Source organism: Ceratotherium simum, chromosome 14, assembly GCF_057802395.1.
Source record: "Ceratotherium simum simum isolate JZ-2026a chromosome 14, ASM5780239v1, whole genome shotgun sequence".
Lineage (NCBI taxonomy): Eukaryota > Metazoa > Chordata > Mammalia > Perissodactyla > Rhinocerotidae > Ceratotherium > Ceratotherium simum.
In genome coordinates this window covers 495,975-512,058 of record NC_141913.1, presented here as the reverse complement: position 1 = coordinate 512,058, position 16,084 = coordinate 495,975, and the positions used below count along the sequence as shown (strand labels likewise).

Below are 16,084 nucleotides of genomic sequence, written 5' to 3'. Positions count from 1 at the left end.
CCCATCACCCAAGCACTAATCTTGGAATCTTATGTTTCTTTACTTTTGAAAACTAGTTCCTTGCCTTGGTGTTTCTTCTTTCCTGCTAGGTGCTCACAGCAGCTCGCATTATAATTACTTTTGAAAGGAGACCAGACATGTGAGTTCCTATTAGTCCTCAGTAGGACAAGTCATCTACCCACAGTGGTTGTAGATTATAAGAAATGGTGGAAATGACGTTAGTGTGGATACCTAGGAGATGTTTTTGGAACAGGGGCAAATTTAGCTGTCGGTCGGTTCTTGGCTGTTCCATTGATGGAGCCCTCCCTGCAAAGTCCTTTCCAAGCTCAGCTTTGATCTGTTTTCAGGCCTAATTTCTCATCTCAGACCTCAATTATTTTATAAGGCACACGATCCAGCTTTGATGATGTACATGGAAAATGGAAGAAAATGCTGGCTATAGGGGAAAACTGAATGTACAAAAATGAACCTACTCATTAAAGAAAATGACCCTTGGTAGGTCTCTCATCAAGAGCGTGGTGATTTGTAACATCAGGAAGGAGTGAGGCTGAAGGCGCGGCGAAGGCTGCCATTGCCACACGCCATCGTCCGGATGAAGGAAGAAGCCCCATCTGATGTGTTCTGGGGAGGGCTCTTGAGGCTCTTCGTCTCTCCTTTCCTCTGTAGTGGAAGAACTTGCACTTGAACTCTTTGACACCTTTCAGAAACACAAGAAACAGGCTTGATCGTGACCTTAGCACTAGCATGAGTTTACCCTTAAGTTTCCAAACTAAATTTCTTGAAAGTGGTGCTGAGTTCTCTCTCTCAGAGGTTCATTTGTGGGACTCTGGGGAGTGCGCTCGGAGGCAAGCCCCCATCCCTCCGGCACTGCAGCGTTGCCTGGGGAGGGGCCAGAAACAAACCGTGTAACCGCTGTGAGAAACCCCAAGGCCAAGCGAGGCCCAGCTGTGGAAATGCCATCCCTGGGATCCTAAGTTCTATCGCTCCATTCAGGCTCTGCTCGGTGTTTTCTTGTCCTACCTATTCCGTTCCAAAAGAAATCTAATGAGGCTTCAATCCACTACTGCATTTCATATTTTCTGTTCTATCAGGCTCTTTTATCCTTTACATGTGCCATGAAGAAATGGTGAGGCTACCACGGTATGTTGCAGTGGGGATGCAGATAAATGACAGGATGCCCAGTTCAACCTGAATGTCAGGTAGATAATAAGTAGTGTCTAGTGTACATACCACGCAGTGTTTTTACTTGCTAAATCTAGTTCTTAGTTTATTGTTTTCTTTTGTCATGGTTTTGTTTGTCCTGTTGTTTTTTTATTGGCAGAGGGACGAAGAAGGAACCAGGAAAGAGGAGGAGTGAGGTCTTTGTGTCCTGTGTTCAACCTTGGGATAATGGTTTCCTTCTTCTGTTGTAGACATGCTATGAAAAGGCTTGGGGGGCTAGCCCCATGGTGTAGTGGCTAAGTCCAGTGCTGTCTGCATCGGCAGCCCAGGTTCACAGTTTGGATCCCAGGCATGGACCTACACCACCCATCAGGCTATGTTGTGGCAGTGACCTACATACAAAACAGAAGACTGGCACAAATGTTAGCTCAGGGCTAATCTTCCTCAACCAAAAAAAAAAAAGGAGGAAGATTGGCAGCAGATGGTAGCTCAGAGTGAATCTTCCTCACCAAAAAAAAAAAATTAAAAATAAATATAAAAGGCTTGAGAGTCCTTTCTATGAAATCCTCAGACTTCCAGTGTGAAGAACGTCCTCTTGTTTTTACAAACTTCTAATTTGCCTGTAGAGTGACATGAGTTTGAAATCTGGGTTCTGGAGCAAACTGAAATGAAAGGGCCAGGGCTGTTGGAAAATGAGCAAAGCAGCCATGGAAAAAGTGTCTTCCCTCCCCAGGAGAGCAGGCTAGCAATCCTGCGTGGCAGTAGGCCTGTGCATGTGGACAGGCCCAGCTCAACCCCAGCTGACCCTGTAATCCCCTTTCAGAAAGATAAAGGGCAGACACGGTCCCATGTAGATCCTGGTGAACATGAATAGAACTGGAGAGTGAGGGTAACAAGCTGGTAGAAGATGTTAGGACTAACAGGGATGATAGCTAAATTTGGTGACTGCTTACTATGTGCTCAGCATCAGTTTACATGAACTAAACTCGTTTAATCCTCACAACAATGCTATGAGGGAGGTGTCAGTGTCATTATCCCCATTACAGATGGGGACACTGAGGCAGGCAAGATTCAGTCATTTACTTAATTAAATTAAGTAGTTAGTGAAGGATACATACCGGTCCTGCAACCCACTACACTAAACTCCTCCTGTTTCTGCAGCCTGAACAGTCTGTAAGAACTGGGCGTATGGAGACGGTGCAGCCGCTGAGCTGCTGACACAGCGATCCCTTTCCCACTGAACACTCCTGGAGACCAGGAGGGGCCTGATGGGCCATGGCAGGCCACTGTCTCCCCCTGAGCAGCCCTGGGAGCACCGAAGGGCATGGCGAGCCAGGCCAGGTGATGGACAATCAGGGGAAGTAGATGGGTTGTGAATAAATTATGAAACAGAATAAATTACATAAGGATTGTTTTTAAGAAACAGCAAATGAGAGGTTTCAGGTCAGAGTCTAATCCAACTAACCTAAGCTAATCTGTTTCCTCTTCTTTTTCTCCCCAGGCCCTTGTTTCTCTTCTGCTACAACACATTCCCAACGCTGTGCTGAGCTCTGGGTTCTTGAGACACCAGTGAATTATGAAGACGAGCCTTAGCCCTCTAGTCCTCAGCAGGGTGAAAGGGGTGCCCCACAACCTCAGAAATCATCCAGACTGAAACTGCCAGTGACAGGAGAAGGAAAATAACTCCAGGAGGGCTGAGAGCATTACTGTTCCTTTAAAAATAACTCCTGGAACCCCTGGGAATGTATGTTGATACTATATTATTGCAGAGGGGATAAAGGACTCCACTGGAAACAGATGGGATCTGTCTGATTTCCTCTGATACTGTGAGTTGAAAACAAAGAAAATGACTGAAAGTGATAACACTCAGGTTAAGTAGAACAGTTCAAAGTTCCAAAGAGCTCAGTTTGGAAGGAAGCCTTTGAATAATAAATCATAAATTTTATTGCAGTCATCAACATAAGAAAAAACTAGTTATGTCCCAAGGCCTGTTTGTCTAGAAAAGGATTCTTTTCTTCTCCAAATGCTTCAAATGCGTTTGACATGTGCAAGTGATGGCTATAATTTATGCAGAAATTTGAAACTATTAATGACTTAATCCACCTAAAATCCTAATGAAGTTCTGCAATATTATTCCCATTTATACAGCTCAGCAAACAGAGGCCCACAAAGGACATGAGTTAGCAGCCAGCTGTGTAATGAGCTGATCACCAATGAGGTCTCAGATCCAATCTTTATACAAAACACCAGATTATTATTGGGATTCAAGAAATCTGCAAGCTCGGAGCCAAAAAGTCTTTAAAAATGACATAGACCTAGTTATTTCTCCTTTGCAGTGATTTCTCTGAAAGAAAACAATCCAATGTGGAATTTAAAACTTTCCCTTTATTATGGCTTGTTTTCTAGAGTTCTGAATCTGAGCAGGAACAGCGAAGCGGCAGGAGGTGGGTTCTGAACACCCGGATCATAATCCAGGTTTATTATTTGCCTGGAAAGGATGACAGAGGCCACCTTTCAAACAGGCAGGTGCAGGGTTTCCTTTTAGGAAACATTTCTCCTACATTCCCTCCTGTCTCCCCATCATCTCCATCCCCACCTCATTTATCATGGCCCACATTTATCTCTTTAAACCTGTAAATGTCTGCGTCTTTATTGTTCTTTTTGAACCGCGTATTTCTAGCTTTAAACACAGTGAATGCTGTGTACCTTGAGGAACAATCTTGTAACTAGAACTGTGGGCAGCAAAGCCCTCTTGTGTGGGTTCTGTGGACCCTTAACAGCAAAACTCAGAATATACCACAGCTCCCCCACTCCCCCACCAAAATATGTCTGTCTGGACCGCCAAGTTCAGACAACACTCCCTTCCTCTGCTCTTCTGTTGCTTTCTTCCTGAATCCTGGCTGCCTCATTTCAATAGATAATTGAAATCTTTCTTACTTTCTCAATACGCCCTAGGGAAATCCCACTTTGAAATTCTCTTTTTCTTGTCATTTTTACTTTACAGTTGAGAGGACAGGGATGAACCAGGAAACAGATCTCTCTCTCCCTCTTGCTTTTTAAAAATGACGTAGAGTTGGACATCCTGCCTACCCCCACCTCCGCTCTTTGATTCTAACCCTGATTCCTGGAGAATTATAGTTTTCCTTTTAATGCTTGCTGATTGCCGCACGGGGTAGGAGCCAGAGGGCCTGCCCACGGAGGAGCCCCAGAGCCGAGTGTAATCTCCGCTGAGCCCCAGCTGCGCGTCCGGGGAGACGCCGAGGTCCCCAGGAGCCGGTCACAAAGCCCGGCTTCGCCGAGGCGCGAGGACCCCGGAGCGCGGCCGCCTGGGTCCGCGGGGGCAACTTACGGTGCTCGCTGCGCGTCCACACTGCAAACTCCCAAGGGGAGGAGGAAAACAGCAGAGGCTGTGTTGTGTCCGAGAGTAGAGGCAACAAAAGAGGAGACCGAAGAGGGAGGGAAGGGGGCGGGGGAGACGGGACAGCAGCCCGCCCGCGCCCGAGAGCGCCCCTCGGAGGCGCACGAGGCGACCCTCCGGGAGGGCGGCCCTTTCTCCGGCCCTCTCCGGCTCCCGCTCAGACAGGTAGTTGGAGGAAAAAGAACAAAGCTCCCCGCGAGGGCAGGCGGCGGTCCCGGGGCGCCCCCGGGGCGGGGAGGCCGAGGCCGAGGCGCACCGCCACCCCCCGCCTGCCCAGGCCTCCACGTCCCCGGGCAGGGTTCTTCCGAAGGGACGGGCGGCCGGCCGCGGAGGGGCGGGGGGGCGCCCGGCGGGGGCGGGGGCGCCCGGAGCGGCGGAGTCGGCGGGTACCGACTGCCATCCTGCAGCAATTTCCCTGTGTCATGGCTCCGGTCTCTTAGCAACAGCCGCGAGTCCGGCCGCCCCGAGCGCCAAGCCGCCGCCGCCGCGGGCTCCACTCCGCCCGGCAGAGCCCGGCGCGCCGCAGCCGCACAAAGGGGCGCGGGCCGGCCCAGGAGCGCCGCAGCGGGCACGCCGGGAGGCGCCGCAGGGGGCGAGGAGGCTCCGAGGCGGGATGCAGGATGCGGAGGACCTGACACTTCTTGGAAACTCTTGGAAATGGCTCGCGCCACAGCACCAGAGGGAGCTGCGAGCCTGGGGCGGGCGCTCGCCTCCGCAGGGCTGCTGAGCCGCGCTTGGCCGGAGGGCCCCGAGGCGCTGTCCCTGCGCTCCGCCGTCGGCTCGGGCTGAAAAAGTTTCTCCATGTTCCTTTGTGTCGCCCGAGCGCCCGTTCGCCGGCCCCGAGCTGCCCTGGGTAAGTGAACAATAATATTGTTTGCTCACAGTGCTGCCATTTTGAGCAATTCTGTCAGTCCTCAGGCCCCGAGCTGCCCCTCCCCACCCCTCCTGCCCTGAGCCCCGGTCCCCAAGGGCTGGAGGTAGGCGAGTCATTTTCCTGGGCGGGCTACACGGAATGCGCTGCCCAGAAAAAGCGAGTTCAGCATTGCCCTCACTTCGCTCCTGCCTGCCTTCTTTCCAGAGGCGGGCTCCCAGCTGCTGCACTCATGTGACTCCAACATAAATAAGTAAACCAAAAAGAAGGGCAGGGGGTTCGCTGCCCTGCCAATGAGAGAGCGGGGGGTCGAGGACCTGGGATGAGTCCCGGGCAGGCAGGGCGCTCCCAGCCTGTGGGGCTCTGAGCCTCAGACACCGAGTGGGGCTTAATCCATCCTGAGCCGAGAACTTGAATGTCTCTCTTGGAAGCAATTGTATTTTTAGGCACCTTCTTTGCTTCCCCATCCTCCATTCCTTAACCACGAAAAGACTAGCACCAGGCAGTAAATTGCGAGGGCAGCCAACCTCAACTGCTAAGTTCGTTTTCCTTCATTAGGTATAAAGAAAAGCCTCAAGGTGGGTCTTCTGTGGCATGTGACTTTTGTCAGTATTTCAGGTCAGATAATAGATTACTAAGCAGTTCAGCCTTCAACAGAGCTGAAGGAATAATAAACTAGGGAGTTAATTACTAGCTGTTAAACTAATTTTGAAGATCTTCTGTAGACGATTGTTGAAATCCGTTGCAATCTACCTTACATTCTACCCAGAGCCAAAGCTTCTTTCTGAGGAGAGATACATGTGGGGCCCTTCCTCCCCCAAGATGCCCGGCATTCTGGTGCACCTTATCAATACCCCCAAAATGTTAGCCTTCTCTCTTCTGAGAGAGCCACCCTGCCAGCTGAGTGGGTTTGTTTCTAAAATGTCTGGCTCCAAATCCTTCTTTAAAAAACCACAGATCTCCAGATGATTACATTAAAGAAGCTGGAGTCTGGGGATCCCTTAAAGCAGCAGTCTCTATGTTACAACCACACAATAAATGTGCTTATTTTGGGGAGTGATAGATGGACAGTAAGCTACTCTGTTTTGTTTTAACAATCTGTTTGTACTTCCTTCTTAAAACAAAAGGTTTGTAAATGTATTCTCTCTGCTGACCCCTCTCTAACCTACCTAGTGTTTCTCCTTACTGAAAAACAAGTAAATTCCAAGGAGATATTGATTTGCAAACATTGTAAAGAGCTGATTACCATTGGCTTTTCCACCAGTGGAGAAAAGGTGCTGCCTATGTTGATATAATGGAGGGAGTCATGGGCAGCAAGTAAAAGCAGAATTCTACCCAAGTAATCCCACATTTCCAAAGGGTAATTATTCTAAAACATGAATTACTTTATACAGGATGAAATACCAAAAGGCTTGTGAGTGATATTTAAGCCTTTCAAATTCATACAATGCCCTTAATTTTAGCATCTCTATTAAGGGGGAAACACGACCAATGGAACAGAAAATGTTTTACTCTGGGGATCCAGCAGGATTAAAATCTTTAGAAGCTAATATATCCACAAAGACACATCTGTGCATTTACCTACCCAGGCTTTATTATAAACAATTAAATTTCCTGTAGGAGAGTCCACTGATTGTTGCCACCCTCCCTTCCTAAAAATGACCTCATGAGAAAAAGATGAAGAAAACAGCTCTTGGGGAAATGTCATTCTACAAATCATCATTATTATGTAGACTGCTGTACCTAGTTAATTGCCTGCTCATTTGAATACTGGGATTCTGAAGAGTGCCCGTGGCACATTAATAATGGGTCCGAAAGCTAGTAGAGCAGAGTGAGGTTTTTGTTTTGTTTTTTTTAAGATTGTAATTTTCCCACAGAAAGATCTTTCTCTTGAAGATTCTAGAGGACTTCTCAAATTCCCTGATGAGATCTAGCACATGATACCTCAGAAGCTCTTCTGAGGGAGGACAGGAGGCCAGAAGGAAGAGCTCAGTTACATAACCAGTTACCTAAAACTAAATATTGCACCCCAAGAAGCTGTCCAGATGTTGCAGAAAAGAGATGAGGACAAGGCTGTGAGAGGGCTCTGCTTGCCTTTAGCTGCAGGAACAGTAATAGGTGGGAGACAACTCTGTGAAGGGTTTATTGTCAGAGTATTGACATCTCTCACTGTGGTTCTCCCAGCAATGAACTCTATTAATATTCTGAGGTAAATAAGCCAGTCTGCTTACCAGTATATGACTTTTAATTTTCATGTAGTGAAATGAATCCCTTTTGTCGTTACAAAATAGTAATGACTTTTGACTTTTATGACCGTTTTAGTGACTTTGGGTCCCCCACTGACAAATTCCTAGGCTTAGTTAAGAGACTTGAAACTCCTGTGGCAGCTCCCTTGGGAAATCTTCTGATTCCAGTAGGACAGAGAGAAAAGCTTTTGCCAGGAAAGTCCTCAATCACTACTTTAGTAGAGTCCCCACATGTAGTTTCTAATGGTCAGAACTCCGTTGGCTTCCAGCCTGGAGGGGTTGACATGAGATACTGGATGGAATATTACCTACAGAGTGTGGGGGGGAGGGGGGTTGGGAGGGGCGGGGGTAGAGGAGCAGGCGTTGTCTCATATTGTTTTATCACGTTCTCTCAGTCATGGCTACAGCGCTTCCCTTCCCTAATCCCTCTACCCCACCCCTGGTCTCTATATTCCGCACTCTGGTTAGTGGGTAAAGGCCCTGGGGTGGGGGGCACACACGTGGTGGGATCTGAGAGCTGGACAGTAGCAGCGCGTGGGACGTTGCTGCGGCCAAGCCTATACCCTCTGACTGTCTTCCTCTGCTTTGCAGCCGGAGGAGGTGGCGGAGCAGCTAGCGGGCAGCTGGCGCCCCCCCTGCACAAGCCTCTGCCCCGGGGACTAGCCCCGCACTCCACTGGTTCGCTATGATCGCCACCGGCGGCCTGCTGAGGATTTCTGCCAGAAAGCAGGATCCTCTCCGCCCCCCGAGCCAGGTCCCCAAGCGCAAGCGGAAAGCCAAGAAGAGGCGCAAGAACGACGTGGTGGTGGTGAAAGGCAGGCTGAAGCTGTGCTCCGTCTCTGGGCTCATCGCCCTCTGCGGGATCCTGGTGCTGCTGGTGGGCATAGCCATGGCGGTGGTGGGCTACTGGCCCACGGCCAACGGGGCCACTAGGGAGGGGGCGAAGCAGCTGCCGCCCGCGGGCAGCGGCCACCGCGTCCCGACCACGGCCAGTGGCAGCAGCACTGGCAGCAAGAACCGGTCCAGGAGCCACCCGGGGACTCCGGGGGGTGTCAACTCCAGTTCCCTGGGCGCGCCGAGGAGCACGCCTCCAGCGCGGTCCGCCGCCCCTTCTCCGGCCTCCTCCACGTCCGTGGGGTTCTTCTTCCGAGTCTTCTCCGGCTACCTGCACTCTGACAAGCTCAAAGTCTTCGGGCCCCTCATCATGGGCATCGGCATCTTTCTGTTCATCTGCGCCAACGCGGTGCTCCACGAGAACCGAGACAAGAAGACCAAGGTCATCAACCTGCGGGACCTGTACTCCACCGTCATCGACGTGCACAGCCTCCGCGCCAAAGACCTGGCGGCCGCCGCCTCGACCCCGGCCCCCGCCTCGGCGCCCGCCGGGGCCGCGCCGCTCAACGGCTTCCTCGGCTACGTGCAGTCGCGGGGCCTGGAGCTGCAGGCCGCGGGCGGCGGCGGGGACGCCTTCGGGGCGGCGGCGACGCCGGCGCGGGGCGGGGGCGCGGGCGGCGGCGCGGCCAGGAGCGCCGCGTCCCCGCCGGACCTGGCCTCGTCGCCGCCCTGCCCGCGGGAGACCCCGAGCCCGGCGGAGGCCGTGTACAGCATCTACCGCGAGCGCTCGGGCGGGGCCGGCCGCCGCCGGGCCGCCGCCGCGGCCGCCAGCAGCAGCAGCAGCCTGGCGCCCTGCAGCCCACCCGAGAGCTGGGGGCGCCCGAGCCCCGCCAGCCCCCGCGTGGGCTCCTCGCTCAGCGCCTTCGCGCTGCTACCCTTGCAAGGGGACCGCGACGGGGACGCGGACGGTGCGAGCTGCAGTTGGCAGGGGCCGCTTGAGGAACGCGGCTCCCGGGAGATCCCGGGGGGCGAGGTCGACCTGAGCCCGACCGACCTCCGCGGCGCCCCGGCCGGCGCGCGCTGGGCGCCCGACGAGCCGGAAGAGCCCGAGGGCGCGGCGGCGGCGAGCACCGCCAGGGGGCAGGGCGGCCGCCTGCCCAGGACCGGCAGGTTCGCGGCCCCGCGGCGCCGCAGCACCAGCAGGCTCCCGGACCACCGGGCACCTCCGGCCCCTGAGCCCCCGCCTTCTCCGGGCAGCGCGGACCTGGACTCGAGCCTTCCGGCCAAAGCTGCCTCCCCCTCGCTCCCGCTGCGGCCAGAGGACTCGCCCCCCACCAGGCTGGACTCGCCGAGCTCCCTGTCGGACGACCGGTCCTGCAGCAGTAAGAGCTACAGCCCACTGCGGGAGGCCGGCACCTCCTTGGAGTCTGTTGTGGACGCAGTAGCCAGTAAAAGCCCAGACTGTGAGGCCGCCACCGCCCCGGGTGCGGAGCAGAGCCCCCCGGAGGGTCCCAGCCAAGAGCCACCCGCGGCCGAGCCGCCTCTGCCGGTGCAGAGGCAGTTTACAAACAGAGAGAAACTCTTCATGATTTCCCGGTCTCACGCCTTTGGGGTAGAGGACGAACTGGAAAGTACTGGCATTTAGGGAAAGAGGGAGCCAGAGAGGAAAGGAGTGAGAAATGGGAGGAATGCCCACTTGAATCAGTGAATTGAACAGTTCCTCTTTCCTGGTGGACTTATGGGAGGAAACCATCCAGTACCCAAAGAGCTGCAGAATGTTCTTGAATTCCTTCACGAGATTCCTGGAGACAACTCCAGGCATTTTTTAAGAGCAAACTAGTCTTTTATGTCAAATGGTGACTGGTATGTTCCATAAAACCAAACGTATCAAAAGGTCAGCAATCTAGTGTGTTAGATAAAAATCTTAATTTTCTTAGGATCAAAATAATATATTTTTGACAGCAAATGTGCACTTTACTCCAACTTTTTTTTTTGGATCCCTAACTCCCGTACTCTGCCTCTGGTTTTGTCCATAGCTGCTTGTAAATGATAAGCTTTTTTCCTCCTCTGCTTTTGCAGAGCATAGAACGGTTCGTGTCAGTTCTCTCAGAACTGACGTTAGAGTGAAGTCAGAGCCGAAAGCAGGTGTGTGTCAGAAGACAGCACTTCCCTTGCCCCACCCCACCCTACTCCTCCAGCTGCCCAAAGGCCTCTTTATTTTTCAAAAGGGTATTAACATTTTGCTACTAGAGTATCTAATGGAGACGGAGGAGGCCAGCGTGAGATGGACTGTTCCGTCCCTAAATTCACCGTATCAAGTACACCACACTGTATTGTTATCACACCTGTATTGAAAATAGCATTAATATTAAAAATCTTTTTTAATAAAAGAAGTTCCAAACAAACAGATAAACATAATACTGCCTCATTTTGCCCTGGAACTAATGCTTCTAACACATAAAGCAGTTAACAGTTCATCTGGTAAATTGAAAATATTTTTGCTATGACACTGCTACTCTGATTGTGGTTCGCTTCCCACAAAGTGCTCGGCACCATCCTCAATCAATTTCCAGTATATTTTTAACTTTTAAATATAGGATAGTATTGAACATTTGGGAGTTTCTCTTTCAAATAGAATAAACTAACTAAATAGTTATTTTCCATAATATTTCTAGTTTACCTCAAAGTGTTAATTTGCAGAACTCCAGATTTAATGTTCCCCTTTTGTCCTCTTGGAGTTGACTTTGATTTTTGACTCTAAGTTCATGATCTTGAATCCATGTCCTACATAGGCTAAAAGGTAATGTTTTAATAATTTGGTAGATTGATTACTCTTGATTTTATTAAAAGTCACTTAGTTAATTTTCAAGAACAGTAGACAAATAATGTAACATACTGATGCCCTCATCCTTTGAGTGTGAGCTGAGAATCTTGGGAATGGTATTACTTTTTTTCAGCCATTCTGGTACAAGTTCTCCATTTACACACAGCCAAGGCTATCATTGCAGGAGGTTAAAATACTGATTTTAAAGGAAAATCCAGTCAAAGATGTGGTCATATTAGGCCCCCTGGGCAAAGCAGTGTCCAGCAGAAACAGTGCAGATTCAGGAATGAGACTGGACCCGAGTGTTCAGCATTTGCCAGCTGTGTAGCCTTGAACAAGTCACAAACGTCGAGTCTCAGTCATCACATCCACCAAGTGGGGAGAACCAGACACACCTCACAGAGCTGTGATGGGTGGGACAAGGGATTATATGGACAGAGCCAGCCGAGCAGAGTACTTGGCTCAGAGTTGTACTCAACAAATGGTCATTATTGTAATTATTATCATTATAATATGTGGTCTGAATGTGCGTTGTAGAAGAATGGGCCTTCCCTTGACTGGAGCTCTAGAAAGCCTAGGCTGAAATCTGGAAAATCCATTTATCATCTGCATAGCCTGAGGCGAATCTCTGCCTCTCTGGGCCTCTGGTGGATGATAGCATCTCTATGGTTGCCTTCAGCTCTGAAAGCTTCACTTAAATTCAGGGTATTTGTTTTGTCCCAGATATAATCATATCATATCTGCACATACAACTTTGCGAAGTGAATATACTTCATAAACTACAGGTTAGGGTAACATTCTGTAATCAATTTAAAAAAGGACCTAATTTATTCCCAGATTGAACTTGCATTAAGCTGATAACTGACTTTAAAGCTGTGGATTAATTTATTTGGCTCTTCTGTATAGCAAAAGTGAGTTTCGACTAGTAAGACTGACAAGCAGGTGTGGTCATACCTGCAGGCAGTGTTAAATTTCAACAGTCTCAATGGTTTCCTCACACAGAAAAAAAATTTCAAATTTCCCTAGTTTTTCTTCTCCATTACTTTGCATACTGGCAATTTATGTACTGAGAGAGTTTGATGAGTTGTTTAAAAAGAAAAATAGGTTCTAGTGCTCTAAAATGCTGTTTCCAGTCCTCAGAAAATGCACTGTGAGACACTGAGCAAATAATAAAGCATTACCTCTTGGTGTAACTAAAGAGGGGTGGGCAGAATAGTATTGATCCCTTACAAACCAGAAAATTCAGTCCAACTAATCAACTAAACTTAATACTGATTGTCTGATTATAGTAATCAGATTAAATAAAAACTTCTAGCTCATATTGATCTCATGGACATTAAGTAACTTCAGCAAACTAATTTAGCTCGTATTGCGTTGCATCTATCGTAACCATCAAGCAATTTAACCGGATTTTTCTCCCTGAAGATGAAAAAGGATGAGCCCAATTTTCCAAATCTTGGGAGGAGCTGGGCTTTCATCAGACCTCAGAAAGAGACCCCTGCAATTATGGCCACAGTGATACAATCTTCCCTATCGTAGGAGCAGAGATCTTCCGCAATAATGAGGCTAAATTTTTACTTACTATTTACTGTGGGCCAAGTTCTGTTCTACATGCTTTATACATATTATCTCAGTTCCCTTTCACAGCAACTCTATTGAGGTAGGATTACTATTATCCCTATTTTACAGAGAAAGACACTTGAGGTCACAACGATGGAGTACGTGCCCAGGTTACACAGCTGATAAATAGTGGAGCCGGGATTTACACAGAGTTTTGAGGATTATCTGGACCTACTGGCAGATGCTGAGCTGAAGTTGGCATTTCTGGCGACCATCAAAATATTTTCTGCATTTTTAGCTTCTTGCTAGATCCTTTTCCAGAAACCATTCTTGGAGGTATGCAGAGAAGTGTTAGAATGCACAGCCAGTTTAAAAGCTGGAGTGTGCCTGTAAATCTTCAGACTGGCATAAACAAGGTTTTTTTCCTATGTGACTTTGCAGGGTTTGTTGTACAAAATACATAGTAGTATTTGCAAAGATCTTAGAGACCATGGAATCCCCCTCCTTTATTTATAAATGAGGTTGCTAAGAATTAGAAAGATGGACTAATTTGTTCAAAGGCGAACACTAGTGTCAGGATGAGAATGTTAAAATAATTACAATAATTAGCATATGCATTGCTCTCCACCCCTGAATTTCTATCCTACTAGCTGGGTGGCCACGGGCAAGTTACTCAACCTCTCTGTGTCTCAATTTCCTTTCCCATAAAATGGGAATAGCCAGCCCTGGTGGTCTAGTGGTTAAGATTTGATCTCACTGCCAAGGCCCCGGTTCCTTTCCTGGTCAAGGAACCACATCCCCCGTCTGTCAGTTGTCATACGGTGGCAGCTGCGTGTTGCTGTGATGCTGGAGGCTGTGCCACTGGTATTTCAAATACCCACAGGGTCACCCAGGATGGACAGGTTTCAGCAGAGCTTCCAGACTAGACAGACTAGGAAGAAGGACCTGGCCACCCACTTGTGAAAAAACTGGCCATGAAAACTCTCTGAGTAGCAGCGGAGCACTGTCTGATATAGCTCGGGAAGGTGAGAGGACGGTGCAAAAAGGGCAGGGTTCTCTCTGCTGTCCACAGGGTCATTAGTCGGAATTGACTCAACGGTACTAACAACAACAATGGGAATAATAATGGTACCTACCTCACAGAACTGGAGTGAAGATTAAATGAATTAATACCTGTGTAGAGAGCTTACAACAGGCTTGGCACATAGACCGTGTTATAAAAGGTTTTTTAGTTTTATTTAAAAGAATCAACTACTAAACAGAATCATTTGATATGGTTTTCCTTTTTATTAACAGTATAATGTTAGGTTTAAAAATCTAAAGTGTAAAGCAGCATAGCATAGTGGCTCAAAGTGTGACAACGAGGGGTTACATATCAGTGTACCTGGGTTTCCACATCTGTTAAATGGAGATAATAAATAGCATCTGACTCAGAATTAATTACTTAAACGAGGACTAAATAAACTAATATACTGAAAGAACTGAGAAGAAATCCTGGCACAAATAAACCTTCAGTAGATGTTAACTACTATTATAAAGGCAAAAATACAGAAAAGTAATTGGTAGGCTGAATTTACTACTCAATTGTTAAGGACGACTATAAACTTACTGTATTGAAAAGTCTTTATAATTTAGGTATATTAAAAAGAAAAGATAGACTTTAAAAAATGAGAGCTTAGGCCACTTCAATGCCTGATAGAACAGAGAACCAATGAGAGCTAGACATGTGCTCCTCACGGTCCCCTCATCATAATGCTATGGAATAATGCATGAACACTCAAACTGGCTTACTTGGCTGCATGTGGCCATGATTACTCCATTTCCATTTATTGAGGCTGGTGGCATCAGAAAGGCCAAGCCAGCCCCTGCGGTCTCAGCGCCTCTCTGTCCAGGGAGCGGGCTGGGAGGCAGGCCCAGTGAAGACCTAGAATGAGCGGCAGGTGCGTGTCAATTTATTTAAATTGTCTTGACAAAAGACTTTCTATACTAGTTTCTCTTTAGCCATTTCGGGTTCTTTTTAAATATGCAATTTTGAAATTTTTTTTCTAAGAGAACTTAAAAAAAATCCTCCAACAACATAAAATTAGAACAAATTAAGTATATGAATTTATATTTTGATCAGAATAGTATTTCTGCCAAGATATAAAAATACATTTTACAGCCAAAGAATAGGATTGATATTTGTGGAGTTTGTTTTCTATAGACTCAGACTATTTGTTTATTTATTTATTTTTTGGCTAAAAATCATTGCGTGAATATTTAAGCTAAGTTTTTGAATGACTAACTCTGAAAAGCATTGTAAGACTTTTTTTTTCTTTCTAGGAAAATCATCTTTGAGGTATTTTTCTTCAAAAAGGAATGCATTTCTTTGAATGGATGTGAAACATATGTTTATTTTGTCACCACAAGTTGGGGAGTCCTTTTGCATTAACGACTTTAGTCAAACAGCTACCCAGCACTCTCTGAAGACCTGATGAGCAACTTATTATGTGTGTGCCATCTATTTCTCTACAGTGTCAGGAAAGCACTGGGCTGGTGTTGGGTCTATATGGGCCTGAAGCTCAGTAGGAGTTAGAAACGCCTGCCATGCTGGGAATGTAGCCTTCACCCCTAAGCTGGGTCCTTTAGGGATTCTACCATCTGAAAATACATTTATTCAGCTTTAAACTGGCTCCCAACCCTCACCCCATTAATAATGGTAGCCTATGATTTAGGCCTGCATGACAAACAGGACGTTTGGATGATTCATTTCTGAGATAACGTAGTTCTTTTCCTGCTCATGATGTTGCCAAAAAACTAGAAAGCTTAAGCAGATTCACCTGGAGTAACATGACGCCTGCGCCTGTCTCAGTGACTGTGTGGCTTTGCCTGTGCTTCTGCGCCCACACTGGGACCAAGTCCCACCAAGGGCAAGACGGTTGACTGTCAAGCACGAGGGAGGAGAACAGGGGCAGACCCAGAGGGGGAAGAGACAGAATCCGGCAACAGGAGAAAAGAGGTACGGTTAGGCTAGAGTTGCAAGGAAAGCTTTTTGTTTCACAAATGAGCAAGGGGTTGCTCTTATTTGTAGATCATTTGTATGTAGACAAGTGTCTTAAAGTGAACTATTACAGTAACTTTTATTCCTTAGAAAATATTCTTTCAACAAATGTATGGTTGCACATTAATCT

The 16,084-nt window shown here is 48.1% G+C and overlaps 2 protein-coding genes across 8 annotated transcripts in view; one reads left to right on the top strand and one right to left on the bottom strand.

Moving 5' to 3' along the window:
* The window catches only part of LOC147915236 (uncharacterized), a 29,850-nt gene extending 24,395 nt beyond the window's left edge, over positions 1–5,455 (bottom strand). For 5 of the 7 annotated variants that reach the window (XM_087438872.1, XM_087438870.1, XM_087438873.1 and 2 more), the window contains exons 1-2: positions 4,511–5,455; positions 474–697 (exon numbers count right to left, since the gene is read on the bottom strand). In XM_087438872.1, the coding sequence (XP_087294998.1) occupies positions 532–697; positions 4,511–5,382 (1,038 nt within the window). In that variant the 5' untranslated portion in view covers positions 5,383–5,455 and the 3' untranslated portion in view covers positions 474–531. The remainder of the gene's footprint in view (positions 1–473; positions 698–4,510) is intronic. The other 2 variants (XM_087438875.1, XM_087438876.1) reach the window with 1 other exon arrangement.
* On the top strand, positions 4,669–13,035 carry TMEM200C (transmembrane protein 200C). The gene is made up of 2 exons (XM_087438869.1): positions 4,669–5,432; positions 8,288–13,035. The coding sequence occupies exon 2, from the start codon at positions 8,382–8,384 to the stop codon at positions 10,173–10,175; it is 1,794 nt and encodes a 597-aa protein (XP_087294995.1). The 5' UTR covers positions 4,669–5,432; positions 8,288–8,381; the 3' UTR covers positions 10,176–13,035.
* The last annotated feature ends 3,049 nt before the right edge of the window (positions 13,036–16,084 follow it).